This window comes from Diaphorina citri, unplaced genomic scaffold (genome assembly GCF_000475195.1).
Source record: "Diaphorina citri unplaced genomic scaffold, Diaci psyllid genome assembly version 1.1 scaffold1622, whole genome shotgun sequence".
NCBI classification, from domain to species: domain Eukaryota; kingdom Metazoa; phylum Arthropoda; class Insecta; order Hemiptera; family Psyllidae; genus Diaphorina; species Diaphorina citri.
In genome coordinates, this window is record NW_007379048.1 from 9,389 (window position 1) to 30,016 (window position 20,628).

General features: G+C 40.5%; 1 protein-coding gene across 1 annotated transcript in view; it reads right to left on the reverse strand.

Moving 5' to 3' along the window:
- LOC103516636 overlaps nucleotides 1–19,558 on the reverse strand; it is a 28,457-nt gene extending 8,899 nt beyond the window's left edge. The window contains exons 1-21 of the mRNA XM_026828973.1: nucleotides 19,365–19,558; nucleotides 18,759–18,938; nucleotides 17,414–17,582; nucleotides 17,246–17,372; nucleotides 12,226–12,422; nucleotides 11,680–11,741; nucleotides 10,055–10,085; nucleotides 9,670–9,775; nucleotides 9,316–9,405; nucleotides 8,930–9,236; nucleotides 8,497–8,624; nucleotides 6,740–6,875; nucleotides 5,464–5,558; nucleotides 4,489–4,636; nucleotides 3,745–3,876; nucleotides 3,536–3,639; nucleotides 2,916–2,985; nucleotides 1,587–1,666; nucleotides 1,295–1,453; nucleotides 1,021–1,083; nucleotides 671–928 (exon numbers count right to left, since the gene is read on the reverse strand). Of these exons, the coding sequence (XP_026684774.1) occupies nucleotides 671–928; nucleotides 1,021–1,083; nucleotides 1,295–1,453; nucleotides 1,587–1,666; nucleotides 2,916–2,985; nucleotides 3,536–3,639; nucleotides 3,745–3,876; nucleotides 4,489–4,636; nucleotides 5,464–5,558; nucleotides 6,740–6,875; nucleotides 8,497–8,624; nucleotides 8,930–9,236; nucleotides 9,316–9,405; nucleotides 9,670–9,775; nucleotides 10,055–10,085; nucleotides 11,680–11,741; nucleotides 12,226–12,422; nucleotides 17,246–17,372; nucleotides 17,414–17,582; nucleotides 18,759–18,938; nucleotides 19,365–19,542 (2,820 nt within the window). The 5' untranslated portion in view covers nucleotides 19,543–19,558. The remainder of the gene's footprint in view (nucleotides 1–670; nucleotides 929–1,020; nucleotides 1,084–1,294; nucleotides 1,454–1,586; nucleotides 1,667–2,915; nucleotides 2,986–3,535; nucleotides 3,640–3,744; nucleotides 3,877–4,488; nucleotides 4,637–5,463; nucleotides 5,559–6,739; nucleotides 6,876–8,496; nucleotides 8,625–8,929; nucleotides 9,237–9,315; nucleotides 9,406–9,669; nucleotides 9,776–10,054; nucleotides 10,086–11,679; nucleotides 11,742–12,225; nucleotides 12,423–17,245; nucleotides 17,373–17,413; nucleotides 17,583–18,758; nucleotides 18,939–19,364) is intronic.
- Nucleotides 19,559–20,628: the final 1,070 nt, after the last annotated feature.

Below are 20,628 nucleotides of genomic sequence, written 5' to 3' on the forward strand. Positions count from 1 at the left end.
ATAGAATATGCCTTGTTTATCCTGGTGGGATAGAATTGAATAGAATATGCCTTGTTTATATTGCTGGGATAGAATCGAATAGAATATGCCTTGTTTAACTTGGTGGAATAGCTTAAATATCTCAAACTAAAGTATCTAACTGTCTTAAGGGAGATAGCATTTTTTTTTTTATACCCAGCTTCACCACAAATGATCAATGATTGACTATCCGAGAGTATATTCAACTATATTTATTTATTTTTTTAATTAGAAAAGATGAGTGTTTCCATACCATTTTTATTTCGTAGCTTTGAAGCAATTGCTACATTGGACTCCTGTGGTCTGTGTTGTAGTATGCCTCTCAAATGATGGGCGAGAAGAGAAACAACATTTCCCATTGAAGTGCTAGGTCAAGACGAGAACACCAGAAAGTAACCCGTTCAAATATTTGTAATCGAAAAAAGGGTACAAATTTTTGTCGATGGTGGGCATCGAATCCGGGAACCGGTCTGTGTCGTAGTATGCCTCTCAAATGATGGGCGAGAAGAGAAACAGTACTTCCCATTTAAGTGCTAGGTCAACACGAGAACACCAGAAAGTAACCCGTTCAAATATTTCTAATCGAAAAAAGGGTTCAAATTTTTGTCGATGGTGGGCATCGAACCCGGGACCTTCTGAATGGCAAACATACCTTTTCCTCCATATCGGTCTGTTTGAATCTCAGCGTCCATCTGTTGATGTTCTCTTTCCGCATTCTGAATGGCAAACATACCTTTTCCTCCATATCGGTCTGTTTGAATCTCAGCGTCCATCTGTTGATGTTCTCTTTCCTCAGCTTCTCATTGTTGTCTATTTCTATGCACTGGTCCAATATATCATTCACTTTGGTAGTAGGGATTTGAGACGGACGGGTAGAATTGAGTAGTGTGGCTGTACTGAACGAGACTACCTACAGTATTATGGGAAAACTTTGAACTACATCTTTCTGACTCCCCATGAGCTCACGTGACGTGATGATATTGTGTTTCTACTTTAACTAACCTCAGTCTGTCTATCCTGGGCAAGGAAATGGTTGGCCACATGATCTGGGCCTGTAGAACTCAACTGTGAATAGAAGAAGGGTTTAGAGGATTTAATTCCAGCAAAAGTGAATACGGTTCTTGGACATTTTTGACCTTTGGCGAAAGATAAAGTGCTGCTAACCGCGGACTCCTTTTTATCTTTTCCCGTAGAGTCCTAAATAGCGAAACTTTGGCCCGAATAGCAGCCGAACCGTACCTTCTGAAAACAAGGCTCTTCTGAATGGCAAACATACCTTTTCCTCCATATCGGTCTGTTTGAATCTCAGCGTCCATCTGTTGATGTTCTCTTTCCGCAGCTTCTCATTGTTGTCTATTTCTATGCACTGGTCCAATATATCATTCACTTTGGTAGTAGGGATTTGAGACGGACGGGTAGAATTGGTTAGGTCTACCTGATAGTGAGTGGCTGGCCATATGTACACAATTTAGTATTGAATTTACCTAAACCTAAACAGTACAAATGTTTATCATAATATATAGATTACACTTTATATAGGTACTAAATGTATCTAGTTATCTACTTACCGCTGCTAATCGGTCAAACTTGGCAAACAAATCATTGAGAACCCTCACCAACTCCTGAGCCGAACACTGACTTGCCCATTCTGAAATCAAACAACCAACCAACAAATAATGTTAAAATTAAATACAAAAACAGGCTTTTTTGAAGAGGTTTGATAGAGGGAACTGTAACTGATAAGGTCTTATCATCCCGAAAGGGATGAGAAAGAAAGACAGGATAGGAGAAAGCCGGCCGTTTCGCCCAGGACGGAAAGTCCTTATCCGTTTAGGATATAATCCGCCCTGGGCGGGAATCGAAACTGCGACCTAGAACTTACAAGGCAGACGCACTACCTTCCAAGCTAACTAGGCTGTCTTCAATATGTTGAACTCCACGTTAAATTGATTGTTGACCTCTGAACTTGAGGTCAACAATATTTTCCTTTACTTTTAGTCAACCAATCATAGATGTGATAGTTCAAGTTGAAATTAGCTCAATTAGCTAAAAATTAACAGACCGATATAATCAAAAGCACTCGATTACCGCAGTGTGGAATCGGCGCGAACGACCTGTCTATCAGTGTTAAAGCGCCTAAAAGGGAAAAAAAAGCACTCGAATACCTAGTCAATGAACAAAACTCAAATTAATAGACCACACAAGTATGACGTTATTTTGTACACAACCATTGGCTCGAAGTTCAATCAAATGGAAGATTAAACATTTAAACTCAATGAAATCCGTTAATGAACTTTTAATTAGTGGGGTAATTAGGAAAATTTGAACAAAATTACCTTCGGTAATAGGTCGAAACTAGCTGTATTTATTACTTCTTTATTATCAGATTAACAATTAAGTTTTTTTTTTTTATTTGCCGATTTGTGCAATTATAGATTTTAGTATTTTAGGCCTCTGTGTATAGATCCAGGTTAAATTGATTGTTGACGTCTGAGCTGGAGGACCTGGAGGTCAACAATATTTTCAGGCCAACAATAACAACTCATGAGTAATTGAGTATGTATAACTCAGCCCCGGGCTGAGGTCTCCCCCTCCTTCGGGCTTTATTTTCGCTACTTTATTATGGTTTGGACTCCGAAATTTGGATTGCGGGTTTGATTTCCGCCCGGGGCGGATTTTATCCTAAAGAGATAAGGTTCGTTCTCGGAACGGCTGGCTTTCTCCTATCCTGTCTTCCTTCGCTCTTCGATTTCAGAACGATAAGACCTTAGGAGTTACAGTTCCCTCTATCAAACCTCTTGAAAAAAAGACCTTTTATACCTACTGTGGCTTTAAACCCTTTTTTTCTAGTGCCCATCCATATCTATTCTTCTCAAAGTTAAATTACCGGGTCTTACCTGTAAATCCTTTGATATCTACAAACAGGATGCTGACATGTTCGTAGCAGTGAATGTAAATCCTGTGGAACTGATGAGGCGTGAAGGATCCGGTATCTTACCTGTAAATCCTTTTATATCTGCAAACAGGATGCTGACATGTTCGTAGCAGTGAATGTAAATCCTGTGGAACTGATGAGGCGTGAAGGACCCGGTATCTTACCTGTAAATCCTTTGATATCTACAAACAGGATGCTGACATGTTCGTAGCAGTGAATGTAAATCCTGTGGAACTGATGAGGCGTTTTTGGCGAAAGATAAAGTGCTGCTAACCGCGAACTCCTTTTTATCTTTTCCCGTAGAGTCCTAAATAGCGAAACTTTGGCCCGAATAGCAGCCGAACCGTACCTTCTGAAAACAAGGCTCTCCGACATTATTGATTCACAGAACTTGTTAAATCACTGTGCTACGTTTGAACGTCTTTGGCCAAAATCTAGAGTCCTTACGACCACGAACTCTTTTTGATCTTTTCCAAAATTATGGTCTCAAATTCCTTATTATGAAAATTGAAATTATTTTAGGGTGTTTTAAGTTATAACTTATAAGCTTATAACATAAGATAGTTAGAAACGTAGACTTACATTTTCAAATGGTATCTCTGGCGTCCAATTCAAATGATTGATTTCCTCATCAATATAGCCCAGGCTTTGATTGTTGGATAGCAGATTCAAACTGTCCTTGTTTACTTTTCCAAAATTATGGTCTCAAATTCCTTATTATGAAAATTGAAATTATGTTAGGGTGTTTTAAGTTATAACTTATAAGCTTATAACATAAGATAGTTAGAAACGTAGACTTACATTTTCAAACGGTATTTCTGGCGTCCAATTCAAATGATTGATTTCCTCATCAATATAGCCCAGGCTTTGATTGTTGGATAGCAGATTCAAACTGTCCTTGTTTATCACACTTTGACTGGAAGCTGGAACACACATTACATTATATTGAAATGGGGCTCTTTCCTGACGAAATTCCTGTGTGCGGAGTCAAGTAACTAGGACTATTGCACCCGACTGTTGGGACTTTTTGTGTATTGACCTCACAAATAGCCAGCAGCAATCAGCAGCATGTGATGTCTTAGACGAACGGGTCGGTCACCCGTCCAGATATTAACCAGGCTAGACGTTGCTGCACTTACCTTGACTAGAGACACTATTTCTAGAGTCCTGCTGAATTGGGACTTTTTGTGTATTGACCTCACAACTAGCCAGCAGCAATCAGCAGCATGTGATGTCCCAGACGGACGGGTCGGTCACCCGTCCAGATATTAACCAGGCTAGACGTTGCTGCACTTACCTTGACTAGAGACACTATTTCTAGAGTCCTGCTGAGCACCACTGTCCTCAGACCATAGTCTAGATCTCGATATCATCGTATGGAATCGACCTCGTCTTATCTTGGTAGGTTCCTGACTTTTGATCAAGAATGTCTCCACTTGATGCTCCTGAAGAAATGGGGAAGTAAAAAGTAGTTGGGCGGTTTCCAGTCGGTCACCCGTCCAGATATTAACCAGGCTAGACGTTGCTGCACTTACCTTGACTAGAGACACTATTTCTAGAGTCCTGCTGAGCGCCACTATCCTCAGACCATAGTCTAGATCTCGATATCATCGTATGGAATCTGCCTCGTCTGATCTTGGTAGGTTCCTGACTTTTGATCAAGAATGTCTCCACTTGATGCTCCTGAAGAAATGGGGAAGTAAAAAGTAGTTGGGCGGTTTTTGGCGGGTTTCGGCTCTACTGACTAAACGGTAGAGATATCGCAAAAGTTGTTATAAGAGAAGACCCCCCAAAATCATACCTAAAAGATACCTACCTACATTAAAAAAAAACTACATACCTAACTCCCAAAAAATACATTTTCATTAATATCGGAGTAACGGTTAGCTGTGTTTTGACCTAATTTTGACAGTTTTCGACCGCTTTTCAGTTGTACTGAGGAAACGGTTAGAGCTATCCAATAGGATAAGGAAAGTCGTGTGATGTTCACAACAGATTTTTCTAATCACAAGGACATAGTTGTCTACTATGAAATTCAAAAGGTTTAGCTGGCTCGCTTGGTAAGCGCTAGGTCACGGGTTCGTTTGCAGTCCGCACTTATATACCTATCCTTAAGAAATAAGGAATTTTTCCGATAATTACACTTCGATAAATTTTATGCCTTGACTTGGACTTTTTTTTAATTGATCTGTGCCTGAGAGACAAGGACATAGCTGTCTACTATGAAATACAAAAGGTTTAGCTGGCTCGCTTGGTAAGCGCTAGGTCACGGGTTCGATTGCAGTCCGCACTTATATACCTACCTATCCTTAAGAAATAAGGAATTTTTCCGATAATTACACTTCGATAAATTTTATGCCTTGACTTGGACTCGAACCACCAACCTCCAGATCCCTAGTCCAACGCGTGAACAACTGCACCACTGAGGTTGGAATTTGGATCTGGAGGTTCGTGGTTCGAGTCCAAGTCAAGTCAGAAAATTTTTATCCTTAACAGATATGTAAGCATACCTTGAGATAGGAATCTCTGGTATCACCATAGCCAGGCTCTACCTCGTACATTTCTTGTAGACAATCCAGAGTAGCTCGAGATATATGAACCCGACCTGGAAACAACGAAATTTAAGCCTATTATTCCCCTCTGTGGCACTTTCACCGAAGATATATGAATTTTATTTAAAGAATAGAATAGATATATGAATTTTGAATTGTTCTGAAAAGTCAATAATTGGAACCTATAAAATAAATAAATAAATGAAGATAAGCCTATTTCATTATTTCTCTCTGTGGCCTTTTTGCCAAGGAGAAATGAATTTTCAACTTATTTCCCTGACTGCTAAAGCATATTCCAAGGTGTTTACCCACAGAAACCCTTAACATGAGAGATGGACTCTTTAATTCTTGGAAATTTTCATGGCAAAATTTCACTCAGAAAAGTTTCACTAACCATTGAAAATACATACCTAAGTGGCCTGTGGCAGCAAGTGTGGACGCTAAATCTTTGATACTTTCAACATTTGGCACAATAGCATTTTTGTTAGCAGTGCCCAATTCAGTGTGATCATCATTTGGCATTATTCCTTTGTTGCTAGCAATGCTAAATTCATCCTGAGCTTTGTTAAAATTGGTCCCATGTTCTTCATGAATTCGTTTGTCATCTTTATTTACAGCTTTCATTTTATTTACGTTGTCGTTATTTACATCCGTCACAGTAATATCGTTTATGTCAAGTGTGTCTTTGACTTCTTTCACTTTGAGTGTGGACGTCCAAAGCGGAATCTCTTTGGTTGAATTACATGTTGAATAACATACGTATTATAAACACATAATAATAAAATACGGCTTACACATAATAAAAATATAAAGTACGGCTTTTCTCTACCATTTACCTGGAATGCCGCCAGCTTCTAAATGATTAGCTAGTGTGACGTCATAGCTCCAAACATCAAACTGCTGCCAAGGAGATATGAATTTTCAACATTATTTCCCTGACTGCTAAAGCATATTCCAAGGTGTTTACCCACAGAAACCCATACGTCTCCCTTAACATGAGAGACGGACTCTTTATTTCTTGGACATTTTCATGGCAAAATTTCACTCAGAAAAGTTTCACTAACCATTGAAAATACATACCTAAGTGGGCTGTGGCAGCAAGTGTGGGCGTCCAAAGCCGAATCTCTTTGGTTGAATTACATGTTGAATAACATACGTATTATAAACAACATAATAATAAGTTACGGCTTACACATGATAAAAATATAAAATACGGCTTTTCTCTACCATTTACCTGGAATGCCGCCAGCTTCTAAATGATTAGCTAGTGTGACGTCATAGCTCCAAACATCAAACTGCCACTTGCGCAGACCTAGTACGCCACACAGTACAGAGCCAGAGTGAATTCCTATGCGCATATTGAGATCCACCTGCGCAAAAATGAAAATTGAGAGAGTTAAAAGGATGATTTTTTTTACTTTCTATTATTATTATTATTATTTTTTTTTCAAGAGGATTGACAGAGGGAACTGTAACTGCTATGGTCTTATCGTCCCGAAATTGAAGAGAGAAGGAAGACAGGATAGGAGAAAGCCAGCCGTTCAACAAAAATGAAAATTTCTTCCATCATTTGGAGTTGTCCCCCTACAACTACCTAAGAACGGCTACTTTCCCTGTCGCGTATAATATCTCTAGTAGCGCGGTCAAACTTTCTTGACTTGGCGGGGCGGAGCGCTAAATGATAGAAATAGAACACATTTCAAGTGTTAGGTACACATTTTATGTAGCTAATTTTTCAAAGTCACTTTTAGGTACATAAATTCCCTCTCTCACCCTCCTTCCTCTCCCTCTCTCTCTGTGTTTACTTTTCTGTGGTGTAAACATTCCGGAAATAAGATTTTGTGTTTTTAAAGAGAAAACAAAAAAGAGTAGGACAAAGGAAGTCGAAAAGACAAACAAAATGAAACAAAGAAAGGTGAGAGAGAAAGAGAGGGAGGGAGAGAGAAAGAGAGGGAGGGAGAGAGAAAGAGAGGCAGGGGGAGAGAAAGAGAGGGAGAGAAAAGAAAGGGAAGGACTGAGGGAGTCTAAGAAAGACAGACAGAGAGATAGAAAGAGAGGGAGGGAGGAAGAAAGAAAGAAAGAGAGAGAGAGAAAAAGAGAGAGAGAGAGAGAGAGAGAGAGAGAGAGAGAGAGAGCAAGCAGAGTTAGAGGAAGAGCAAAATGGAGTGCCAGGAAGGTGGTCTTCTTCTTCTTCTTCAGGTTCCTCTCCTATCGGAGGTTGGAAATCATGATGGCAATCTCGTCTTTGTTTCTCGCAATCCTCATCAAGCAAAAATGAAAATTAAGAGAGTTAAAAGTATGATTTTTTTTTAATGACGTTTGATAGAGGGAATGATTGGAAGAAAACAGCAGAAGATTTGTTTGGAAAAACTTGGAAGAGACCTTCATCCAGCAGTGGTTGACAATGATGAAGATGATAGAAGGTTTTGACTAATGAGGTCTTATCGTCCCGAAAATTTGTCACGACGACCTATGAACTCAAAGCGAGAAAGTTTTAGATAACACTTCAGTCGATCATTTAAGACCGGTTTTAGCTACCTATGTTAAGCTACGCCGAGCAAGGCCAATAAATGGATGGGTGACCTAAGGGAATAAAGGGAGAACGGGCTATAGTCTTGATTTTAGATCATTACATGAAAGTAAAATCAAATCAATAATAATAATAATGAACTGGATATTAAATAAATTAGGTAGGTACATAGGTACTGATTTTCTTTAACCACGATCGAATAAAACACGGGCTAAAAAATTCCCGGAGGGACGAACCCAGCTTGTTTTATTTATTTATTTTTGAAGACGTTAGCTAGAAGGAACTGTAACAACTTGGGCGAGAATCGAAACCGCGGCCTAGCGCTTACAAGTCAGGCGCGCTACCTTCCAAACTTGCTCCCTTACAAGTATCACTGCTCCTCTTTTAGGCCTCTTGTGACGATTAGGTATTTTGAATTAATTTCTTTTAGACTTAATTTGTTCGGGTTTGTTTGGACTTACATTGAGTTTGCCTTCGTTGGGTTTTAGTTTTTCTTTCAATCTTAGTAGTAGACTTTTCCCGTTTTGTTGTATTCCGGAATTGTCTCCACGTGCGTAACTGGATGCCACATTCCCACTGACTTCTTTGTCTGTGCTTTCTAAATTTGGGACCGCTACAAACGCTGCACTTGTTCCTCTTATCAAATCATTACTCCTCTCTCTAGACCTACGTTGGGTTTTAATTTTTCTTTCAATCTTAGTAGTAGACTTTTCCCGTTTTCTTGTATTCCGGAATTGTCTCCACGTGTGTAACTGGATGCCACATTCCCACTGACTTCTTTGTCTATGCTTTCTAAATTTGGGAACGCTACAAACGCTGCACTTGTTCCTCTTATCAAATCATTACTCCTCTCTCTAGATTGGTTATTATTTCCATTAAATACATCAGATTTACCATCTAAGCTAATACTAATAGGTTTGTAGTTCTTTATATCTCTTTCAAAGGCAACAGATGTTTTCGCTAAGTCATTCCTTTCTGTATTATGTTTGTTTATTGCATCAGCTCTTAAGTCATTAGTTCTCATAGTTTCATGTTCATTATTAGGTAGGAGGAATCTAATATCTTCATGTTTCCCATCCGATATACTTCGCCTATGACGAAGACTAAGGACTTGTTGCGTGTTGTTATATTCGATATTATTGGTGAAATCCGTGTTACATGAAGAGCACAGGAGGAGGTTGTGATCATCAGGGTTGAGAATCTGGAATCAAATCGAAATTTAGAACCTAAATTTAGTCAATCCCATCCGATATACTTCGCCTATGACGAAGACTCAGGACTTGTTGCGTGTTGTTATATTCGATATTATTGGTGAAGTCTGTGTTACAAGAAGAGCACAGGAGGAGGTTGTGATCATCAGGGTTGAGAATCTGGAATCAAATCGAAATTTAGAATCTAAATTTAGTCAAACCTGTGGCAGATGCGCCACCCACCAAGCTAACAAGGCTGGCTATCCAGATTTGTCTGGCGGGGGACTTGAGCCTTCGTTTGGCTGATGGATCGAAAGTGAAAAGTCTATCCTAGGAAAGAGTTGTACAGCCACCAGCCCAGCGGTAGCACATTGAATGTACCAGTTCCCAATAGATAACTGAAGTTAAGCAACGTTACTTATGGTTCGTATCCGGCTGGGTGACCATCTGTGCAATCTGTTTTCTTTTCCCTGTCCCACTCAGTCTTGGGAAGACCAGACACACAGTAGTAGCAATCACCCAGAAGTTTGATACGAAGACAATGGTTCTCCTGTGGGAATATGGGACAAGAAAAACAATGGGATCAGTTTGAAGAAAATATTTACCGATGAGTGTTGAAAATGAAGGAATAAAAATCTGGTGTGAACATCACACGACTTTCCTAGACGGACGTGATCAAATGTACCTTTTTTCTTATAATTAAGCCTTTTTATTTTGCCTTGTTTTTTTTTTTTAGTGCCTTATAATTAAACCTTTTTTTTATAATTAAGCAATGTAGCATGATCAGCTCTGGGCTTGGGAAGACCAGACACACAGTAGTAGCAATCACCCAGGAGTTTGATACGAAGACAATGGTTCTCCTGTGGGAATATGGAACAAGAAAAACAATGGGATCAGTTTGAAGAAAATATTTACCGATGAGTGTTGAAAATGTAGAAATAAAAATCTGGCGTGAACTTTCCTTATTGTAAGCCAGCCTAGTTAGCTTAGTTGGTAGTGCGTCTGCCTTGTAAGCGCTAGGCCGCGGGTTCGATTCCCGCCCGAACCAATCAACCAACCAACCAAAAATGTTAAAGTTGAAGGTACTTGTTCAGAAGTCACGTCAATAGAAAATTGCTACAAAAAGGAGCTGTCTCAAATCAGCAGTGATCAGTAAAGGAGATTTCACAATTTGAGCAGTGATCAGTGTTATTATAGGGTTAGGTTAAATGCAAAAAGGAGGTTTCACAATTTGAGCAGTGACCAGTGTTATTATAGGGTTAGGTTAAATGCAAAAAGGAGCTTTCACAATTTGAGCAGTGACCAGTGTTATTATGGGGTTAGGTTAAACGCAAAAAGAAATTTTCTTTTTCATTGTCTTGGCTTCTGAATAATTACCAAATTAAATCGAACAAAAAGAGATTTGATAGAGGGAACTGTAACAACGGAGATCTTATCTTCCCGAAATCGAAGAGAGACCGAGGACAGGATAGGAGAAAACAAAAGCCGTTCCGAGAACAAACCTTATCTGTTTAGGTTTAGGATGAAATTCACCCCGTCCCGCGAGTGGAAATCGAACCCGTGATCTACCGCTTACAAGGCGGGCGCGCTACCTTCCATACTAACAAGTAATAGGCTGGCTTCGATATGTTAAAATATTAACAAAACCAATCGTAGATATGATTGTCCCAGTTAATAATTAGCTCAATTAGCCCAAAATTAACAGACCGATGCTATCAAAAGCTCTTGAATAGTCAATGAACAAAACTCAATAGACCACATACATAAGTATGACGTTATTTTGGACACAATCATTGGCTTGTAGTTCAATCAACTGGAAGTTTAAACTCAATGAGATCCGTTAATGAACTTTTAATTAATGAGGTAATTGGGAAAATTTGAACAAAATTACCTTTACTTATCCTTCGGCCGATTTGTGCACTTATAGATTTTAGTATTTTAGGCCTATGTGTAATGTGTATACTTGTATAGATCCAGGTTAAATTGATTGTTGACGTCTGAGCTGGAGGTCAACAATATTTTCAGGCCAACAATAACAACTCATGAGTAATTGAATGTATAACACAGCCCCGGGCTGAGGCCCCCCCCCTCCTTCGGGCTTTATTTTCGCTACTTTATTATGGTTTGGACTCCGAAATTTGGATTGCGGGTTTGATTTCCGCCCGGGGCGGATTTTATCCTAAAGGGATAAGGTTCGTTCTCGGAACGGCTGGCTTTCTCCTATCCTGTCTTCCTTCGCTCTTCGATCGGGACAAAAAACGGAAATTCGGGACAAAACGCCCCAAAATGAAAAGCTGAACGGGACGCCGGGACACCCCCTGAAATTCGGGACTGTCCCGGCCACCTCTTGAAAAAAAGACCTTTTATACCTACTGTGGCTTTAAACCCTTTTTTTTCTAGTGCCCACTGCCCATCCATATCTATTCTTCTCAAAGCTAAATTACCGGGTCTTACCTGTAAATCCTTTGATATCTGCAAACAGGATGCTGACATGTTCGTAGCAGTGAATGTAAATCCTGTGGAAGTAAAGGTACCTTTAGTCTATCTATCTTTAGTCTCATACCAACAGGATAAACAAGACATTCTATTCTACACACCAGATAGCAGCAGTTTCTCCTGTTGGTCATTTTCCTTCTGGGTTTTCATCCTGGTCTCTGTACTCCGATGGGTCTCCAGGAAGGCCCTCCTCTGCCCTCTGTCCGTCAGATATTTGGTGTACATTCCGGCCGAGTTGATACCAACGGGACAAAAAAACGGAAATTCGGGACAAAACGCCCCAAAATGAAAAACTGAACGGGACGCCGGGACACCCCCTGAAATTCGGGACTGTCCCGGAACAATGATGAGCGACTTCTGGCGTTGTCTGTGCGAGTACCTCTGGTATGACATCTCCAGAGATGGCTCCCGGAAACTATTAGTGAGGGTTTAAAGGTAAAGGTACCTTTAGTCTATCTATCTTTAGTCTCATATCAACAGGATAAACAAGACATTCTATTCTACATACCAGACAGCAGCAGTTTCTCCTGTTGGTCATTTTCCTTCTGGGTTTTCATTCTGGTTTCTGTACTCCGATGGGTCTCCAGGAAGGCCCTCCTCTGCCCTCTGTCCGTCAGATATTTGGTGTACATTCCGGCCGAGTTGATACCAATGTAGACCAAACATAGAGCGCCCATTTCATGAACCGAACAAGGACTGAGCTGTAAAACAGAAGAAAGGATAAGGTAGAATCGAAGCAGAAGAGCAATATAAGGCAGAATTTAAACAGAAGAAATTTTGAAAATAGACAAAGATAGAAAAAGTTGACATTTTCTCGTTTACAGAAGTTCGGAGATTTGAATTCTCGTTTATAGAGGTCCATTTTGCCTTGTTTATATGAGCGTGGGACTTAGCAAAAAAGGGGCCATTTTCTCGATGATAAGGTAGAATGGAAGCAGAAGAGCAAATAAGGCAGAATTTAAACAGAAGAAACTGGGATATTATAACAAAGAAAATGTCCATATAATAATAATGTCCATATTGTTATAATATCCCTGTTTATACACTGATGATGCCCAGTGGGCGAAACATGTCTGTTTTTCTATAAATAAAAATACCCTACCAACCCAGTAAAAAATAAAAAATAAGCATCATTCAATAGGATAAGGAAAGTCGTGTGATGTTCACACCAGATTTTTCTCGGAATAGTTATGTGGTGGGTCTTCCGTCTCCTTCCACATCGCAGTGATACAACCATACCGCTGACTCAGCTGAAGGTGGTGAAAAAAGGAAAAAAATGGGTGTTATAAAAAGAGGGAGAGAGAGAGAGAATAAGAAGGTAGAAGTGGAAGGAAAGAAAGAGAGAGAGAGAGAGAGAGAGAGAGAGAGAAGAAAAGACGTTAGCTAGAAGAAGGGAAAGAGAACACGGGAAATGAAAAGAGAGAAAGGGGGAGAGAGAGAGAGAGAGAAGGAGGGCGAGTAAGTAAGGAAAAAAGAAAGTATAAGCGAGGGGAGACAGAGAGAAAAAGAAGAAGGGGAGAAAAGAGAGGTTGGGTAGGAACCCAAGGAGGGAGGGAGAATGGAGGGAAGGAAAAAGTAATTCTACCCTAATGACATTTGCTCATTTTAATAGGTTCTGAGTATAGAAGAGAAAATTAGGAAAAATAGGAGGAGGAGAAGGAGGAAGAGGAGAAGAAGGAGGAAGAGGAGGAGGTGAAGGAGAAGGAGGAATAGGAGGAGGAGGAGGAGAAGGAGGAGGAGGAGAAGGAGGAGGAGGAGAAGGAGGAGGAGGAAGAGTAAGAGAAGGAGGAGGAGAAGGAGGAGGAGAAGGAGGAGAAGAAGGAAAAGGAGGAGGAGAAGAAGGAAGAGGAGGAGGAGAAGGAGGAAGAGTAGGAGGAGAAGGAGGAGGTGGTAAAGGAGAAGGAAGAGGAGAGAAAATGAGGAGGAGGCGGAGGAAGAGGAGGGGAGAAAACAAGGAAAAATATGTACAAGAGAAAATGGGGAAAAAATATCCAAGAGAAATGGGAGGAGAGGGAATTTCTAATTATGAATTGCTATCCTATGAAATAATGAAGTTTAAACGAGAAATGAAGAGAAAGATGAAGACATAGAGGAATAGAAAGATGGAGAGACTGGAGAGAGAGAGAGAGAGAGAGAGAGAGAGGAATAGATAGATAAAGAGGGAAAGAGAGAGATAGGAGGGCGGGAGAGATAATGGGAAGGAGGGACGGAGAGAGAGAGAGATAAGGAGGGTGAGAAATTGTTGAAAAGAAAGAACTGAGAGACAAGAAGAGAAAAAGGGAAAACAGTAAATGAGAATCACAAGAAATAAAGACTAATGAGTAAAAAAAAAGAATAGATATGTAGGTAGGTAGTTAAAATTGAACTGACAGAGAAAATGAAGAAAACAAGGATAATAGAGACTCTTGAATGGCAGGTAATCAGCTAAATACTGGGTGATGTTATCGCGTTCTCTACCACCTAACCCTTGGGAAGACAATGAAAAGTAAGGACAAAGGAAGTTGAAAAGCAAAATTAAAGAAAGAAAGAGAGAGAGAGGGTGAAAAAAAGAAAGAGTAGAGAGAGAGAGAGGGTGAAAAAAAAGAAAGAGGAGGGAGAAAAAGAAAGAAAGAAGAGGAGGGAGAAAAAGAAAGAAGAGGAGGGAGAAAAAGAAAGAAAGTAGTAAAACAAATGTGTTAAATTATTTAATGTACCAATACTGACGGTCTTAATGATTTAATTAATGAGGCTGAAAATTTTGTTCACCCTTCTGGAAAACCATTTAACCAAACTCAAAAGATTGAAATTTATCTCCCCTTTTCTTTCTCTCTCTCTCTTTCGCTCCCTCCCCCTTTCTCGCTCTCAAATTATCGCCATTTAGTGGCTGAACCAAGGCTCTATAATATTGTGAGCCAAATTTTCGGAGTCTCGCCTACGGTAAGGGAGAAAAATAAAGCTCGAGGAGATGGAAGGGCCCCAAAATACGCCCCTAAACATCAGAGCATTGGACTGTGCTTAACCTAACCTACAATACTGTGGCTACTGGGACTTTTGTAAACGCAAATGGCAAGCGAAAAAAAAAGTTGTATCGAATAAATGGATCGTGCGATAATTTAGAAATTTATACCTAGATAGGAAACACTCATGTGTAAAGGTCCGTTCCCGCTTGCTCGAAAATAAGTCGTGTCGTACGTAGTGGGAATACTTTTATTTAAATTGCGTTGCCTACAAGGACACTTTGTGTCGTTCCGAAAAACAAAAAAAAATCGTGTCGTGTGTATTGAGAATAGGGAGCTCTCATTTAAATCACATTGCCTAGAGAGGACATTTGGAGAAAAAAAATCGGATTGAACTCACGTTGTATAGAATAGCAATGGACCTTAAGTAGGAATTATGCGAAAATCGGACGTGAACATCGTGATAAATAAATGGGACGTACGATAAATTAGAAATTTACACCCGTATGTACGGAAAATGATACGAGCTCAGGCCCACAAAAAAGTCTCTGTCTCTCTCTCTCTCTCTCTCTTTCTTCCTTTCTCTCTTTCTCTCTCTCTCTCTAATTCTCTCATTTCCATGTTTCTTACTTTTTTACATGAAACTGAAAGAAGGTTGGGAAGGAAAAGAGAGAGAGAGAGAGAGATGGAGAGAGAGGGAGGGGGAGAGAGAGCGAGAGGCATATCAATCAAAATCAGTCAAAAAATTTGGAGAGAAACACATTTCGAATTTTCGATCATGTTTGAGATGAAGAGGGAGAGAGGGAGAGGGAGGGAGAGAAAGGGGAGAGGAAGAGAGGGAGAGAAGAGGGAATGAAAAGAGGGACAAGGAGGGAGAGAGAAAAAGGAGAAGTGAGATATTAAAAATTCAATATTGAGTGAATATTAAGAGTGTGAGAGAGAAGAAAGAAGGAGGGAGGGTGGGAATGAGAGGTGAAGGAGAAGGAGGAATAGGAGGAGGAGGAGGAGAAGGAGGAGGAGGAGAAGGAGGAGGAGGAAGAGGAGGAGGAGAAGAAGAAGAAGGAGGAGCAGGAGAAGGAGGAGAAAGAGAGAAAAAAAGAGAAGGAAAAACGGGAGAAAGCAGAAAAAAAACTTGTTCGGAATTTGTTTTAAACAAATAAACAAAATTAATACTCGGGAGACACGAAAACAACTTCTTCCAAAAATCCCAGAAAAGTACAAGATTTGCCGAAAAATATCTAGAAGAAAATAGAGGAAGAAAGTGGGTGTGCTCAGGCCCGAAACAGGATTTCAGTGAGATTGGGGCAAGAAAGGACAATAATATTTTAGTACATTACTATCTTTAGGAGCGAAAAATAGTAAAATGGGGCCCATGAAACGCCCCTAAAAACGGTCCTGGGCTATTTATGGAGGTGTTTTCGTGAATTCTAAAGAACGATAAGGGCCAAAATACCCAATTTGAGGGCATTGGGGAAAAGCGCCTTTTGGGGGAAACTCTTAGGACCTTTGCAGAAACGCATAATTTTGAAAAAAAAAGCGTCCAAAAAGGGACCAACATAGAGTGCCCTTAAAAATATTTTATGGATAGCCATAGTTACTTTTTTCATAATTTTATAGTTTATACCTAGTTGGAAAAAAAATAATACCTAATAATAAATAAAAATATGAAAAATAATTTTCATGTAGGTACCTACATTATCATGATGTATTTCACTCGGAAAAGATCAGAACTCAGGTACCTAAACTTACCCAATGATGTTATTATTTAATTTTTCACTCGGAAATGATCGGAACTTACCAAAACTTACCCAATGATGTTATTATGGTATTTTTCACTCGGAAATGTTTGGAACTTACTAAAACTTACCCACTGATGTTATTATGACATTTTTCACACGGAAATTATCGGAACTTACCAAATCTTACGCAATAATGTTACTATGGTATTTTAAACTCGGGAATGACCCGAACTTGGTTGATGTTGTTTTTCTTGTAGCGATGAAGTAGCTGAACCAAGGGGGATTGATGGTCTCTAGCCAAGATAACTTGGCCTGTCCCGAACCACAGTCAACCATAATGAGGACCTGTGCTTTTCCTTTGAAGCATGATGAAGGAAATAGGGTTTCTTACGAGTGATTCACTAAGAGGGAAAAACGACTTGGAAATCTAACACCCATATTTATGAACAAAATGCTGGCTCTTAAGTTCGTGCTAAGCATAGTCTCAAGGCTTTTGATTGGTCAATTTTGACTTCGGGGGAGAGAAGAAGACTAAGGAGGAAGGAAAGCAAGGAAAGGAGAAGAAATAGAAGGAAGGAGAGGCAGAAGAGAAGGAGGAAGAGGAGAAAAAGATGAAGAATGAGTTCAGAAAAAAAAACTCGGAAAAATAAGACCTTAGCAGTTACCGTTCCCTCTACCATTTTTTTTTTTTTTTTTTTTTTTTTTTTTTTTTTTTTTTTATAGAAGGAAGGAGAGGCAGAAGAGAAGGAGGAAGAATGAGTTCAGAAAAAAAACTCGGAAAAATAAGACCTTAGCAGTTACAGTTCCCTCTACCATTTTTTTTTACTCTTGGCATAATAAGATACTTACCGGACCCCGGTGCAGCTTAATCTGAGCCGTAATGATAACATGCAGAACGGACGTGGTACATCCGCCTATGAAACACCATTTGAGTGGGAGCGGCAACATCGCATAAGTCACAAACACAATGAATAGGATGTACCAGATCAGATATTGATACTTACCGGACCCCGGTGCAGCTTAATCTGAGCCGTAATGATAACATGCAGAACGGACGTGGTGCATCCGCCTATGAAACACCATTTGAGTGGGAGCGGCAACATCGCATAAGTCACAAACACAATGAATAGGATGTACCAGATCAGATATTCCTTGTTGTTCAATCCTATGCCTTGACTGATGAACCCTGCAATATGACATCACGGTATTACTATAGGAATATAAGCGGCAACATGGCATAGGTTACTGGCGCAGTCAATGAATTAATGTGGAATTGTGGATTGTTCCTTTCTCATTCCTACACCAGTAGTATAAGCGGCAACATGGCATAGGTTACTGGCGCAGTCAATGAATTAATGTGGAATTGTGGATTGTTCCTTTCTCATTCCTACACCAGTTCGCGATAGGTCACTGAAGTTGAGAAACGTTGCGTGTGGTTGGTATGGCGATGAGTGAACATCTGGGTAATCGCGTGCAGTTAGCTTTTCCTGGCCCCACTCAGGCTGGGTGAGGTTAATGTGAGGAGGCGGTAGTCTGTCGCTGAATGGAGGGTACAAACCCCCGTCACTAAAAATCTTAGCAGTTATACAGTGACATGAAGCCTCTATCAAGTCAGCCTAGATAGCTTGGAGGGTGGTGCGCCCCCCTTCTAAGCGTTAGGTCGCGGGTTCTATTCCCGCGAAACGCGAAAGGCTTTCTCATATCCTGTCTTTATTCTCTTTTCGCTTCCGGGAAGTTAAGACATCCGTTGTTACAGTTCCCTCTCTAGCTTACCCTGAGTGTTGAGAAGATATAGGAGTATAAGCGGCAACGTGGCATAGGTTACTAATAACTCTAATTAGCTAATAACTGGCGCAGTCACGGAGTCGGAAAAATTCAATTCGACATAAAAATTCGATGCGGATTACTGAAGTTAAGCAGCGTTGCGCGCGGTTGGTATCTAGATGGGTGTCATCGAAAGGAGGGTTAAACCCTCGTCACTAAAAAGCCTGGCAGTTATACAGTAACCAGTAACGTTAAAACTCTATGAAACCAGCCTAGTTAACTCGGAGGGTGGCGTGCCTCCCTAGTAAGCGCTATGTCGCGTATTCGATTTCCGAAATTTATACCACAGAGATATTATTCGTTCTGGCTGGTTTTCTCCTATCCTGTCTTCCTTCTCTCCTCGCTTTCGGGATGTTCCCTCTATATCTTACCCTGAGTGTTGAGAAGAATCCAAGTACCCACGGCAGCCCATTGAAGATAGTTATTGGCGAAACACCTCCACCAACCTAGCAAACACATGGTTAGACTGAACCCACACACTCCTGATTAGCAGGCGAGTACTAAACCACTACAACTTACCCTGATGACTATAACTTACCCTGAGTGTTCAGAAGTATCCAAGTACCCACGGCAGCCCATTGGAGATAGTTATTGGCGAAACACCTCCACCAGCCCAACAAACACATGGCTAGGTTTGACATCATTGTGTACACAGTCCATGTTAACTTTGTGCTGTCTATCTGAGATAGCTCGACCTCGTTGTATGAAATCCAAGCAACTGAAAATGACAACAGGCAACAGGGAATTAGGTATAGCATTGTGTTAATTTACGTCAAACAGGGAGCAGACCAGATTAGTCTGGCTGGGGGACTTTGAACAGGGAGTATCATCATCAATTTCTAAAGGCCAAGCCTTGTCGGTGAAGCCACTCCTTCCTGTCTCTTGCATCAGGGAATATACCAGCCTGAATTTCCCTAGCTAAAGAAATAGCAAAAGTTGAGTCGGAAGGACATTCACTCGTAAAATGTGTAGCCAAAACCAAATGTCAGCCCAAAGCAATCACCCTAGTTAGGGCTGATTGAGAGACTGACGAGCGCCGACCCCGTCTGTACATGGGAAAAGGCGAAGAAAAAGAAGAAATGTGGGAGTATTGGATGTTAAGGAAGGCAAGGTACCAATTTGGACATTTCCCAACATAACGTACCCGTAAGGACAGCTTTGAGGACCATATCCACAAGGTTAACAATGATGAGCGACTTCTGGCGTTGTCTGTGCGAGTACCTCTGGTATGACATCTCCAGAGATGGCTCCCGGAAACTATTAGTGAGGGAGGGACAGTAGATACCCTTGTAGAGAACGCCCTTCTTGAACACCGGGATCATGGTGTCACATTGACTGTCCTCTGAAATCAGACAGAATGAAATGAGGGTATTATTATCAGGAAATGAGGTTGTTGTTGTTGTTATTGTTGTTGTTTTTCTTGTAGCGGTGAAGTAGCTGAACCGAGGGGGGTTGATGGTCTCTAGCCAAGATTACTTAGCCCGTCCCGAACCGCAGTCAACCATAACGAGAACCTGTGCTTTTCCTTTGAAACATTTTGAAGGAAATAGGGTTTCTTACGAGTGATTCACTGAGAGGGAAAAACGACTTGAAAAACTAAGACTGATCTATTATGCCTGGTTTTTATTTCTAAGAAGCCCGGTGCCTGTATTTTTATACAAATCAGAACCTTGTATACAAATCAGGAGCTAATATAGTCAGAGTAGATGTAAATGAGGGAGATAGAAAATAGAGCGAAAAAAGGACAGAGGGAGAGAGAGATATTGGGAGCGAAATAAGGAGAGGGGAAAAATTAGTTCAAGCACTATGTATTCAAAAAGTCAGAGAAGAAGAGGGAGGGGAAGAGGTAGAAAAAGTGAGAGAGATAGAGAGGGAGAGGGGGAGAGAGGAGGAAAAAAGATTGAGTAGAAAAAAGAGAGAAAAACCCGAAAAGTAGAAGAGAGAAAAAAACCCAAAATATTTAATGAACCGAAAACGAGCAAAGCTTTCATACGCGCACTCTCTCTCTCCCTCTCTCTCTCTCTCTCCCTCCTTCCCTCTCCTCGGGAGAGAGAGATATTGGGAGTGAAATAAGGAGAGGGGAAAAATTAGTTCAAGCACTATGTATTCAAAAAGTCAGAGAAGAAGAGGGAGGGGAAGTGGTAGAAAGAGAGAGAGAGAGAGGGGGAGAGGGGGAGAGAGGAGGAAAAAAGATTGAGTAGAAAAAAAAGAGAGAGAAAACCCCAAAATATTTAATGAACCGAAAACGAGCAAACGCACTCTCTCTCTCTCTCTCTCTCTCCCTCTCTCTTTCTTCCTCTTCCTCTTTCCTTCCAGCTCTCTTTCTCTCTCCCTCCCAGTCAATCACTCTATTTCCATGTTTCCCCTTTTCCCCTATTTTCTCTCTCTCTCTCTCTTACTTGCTCTCA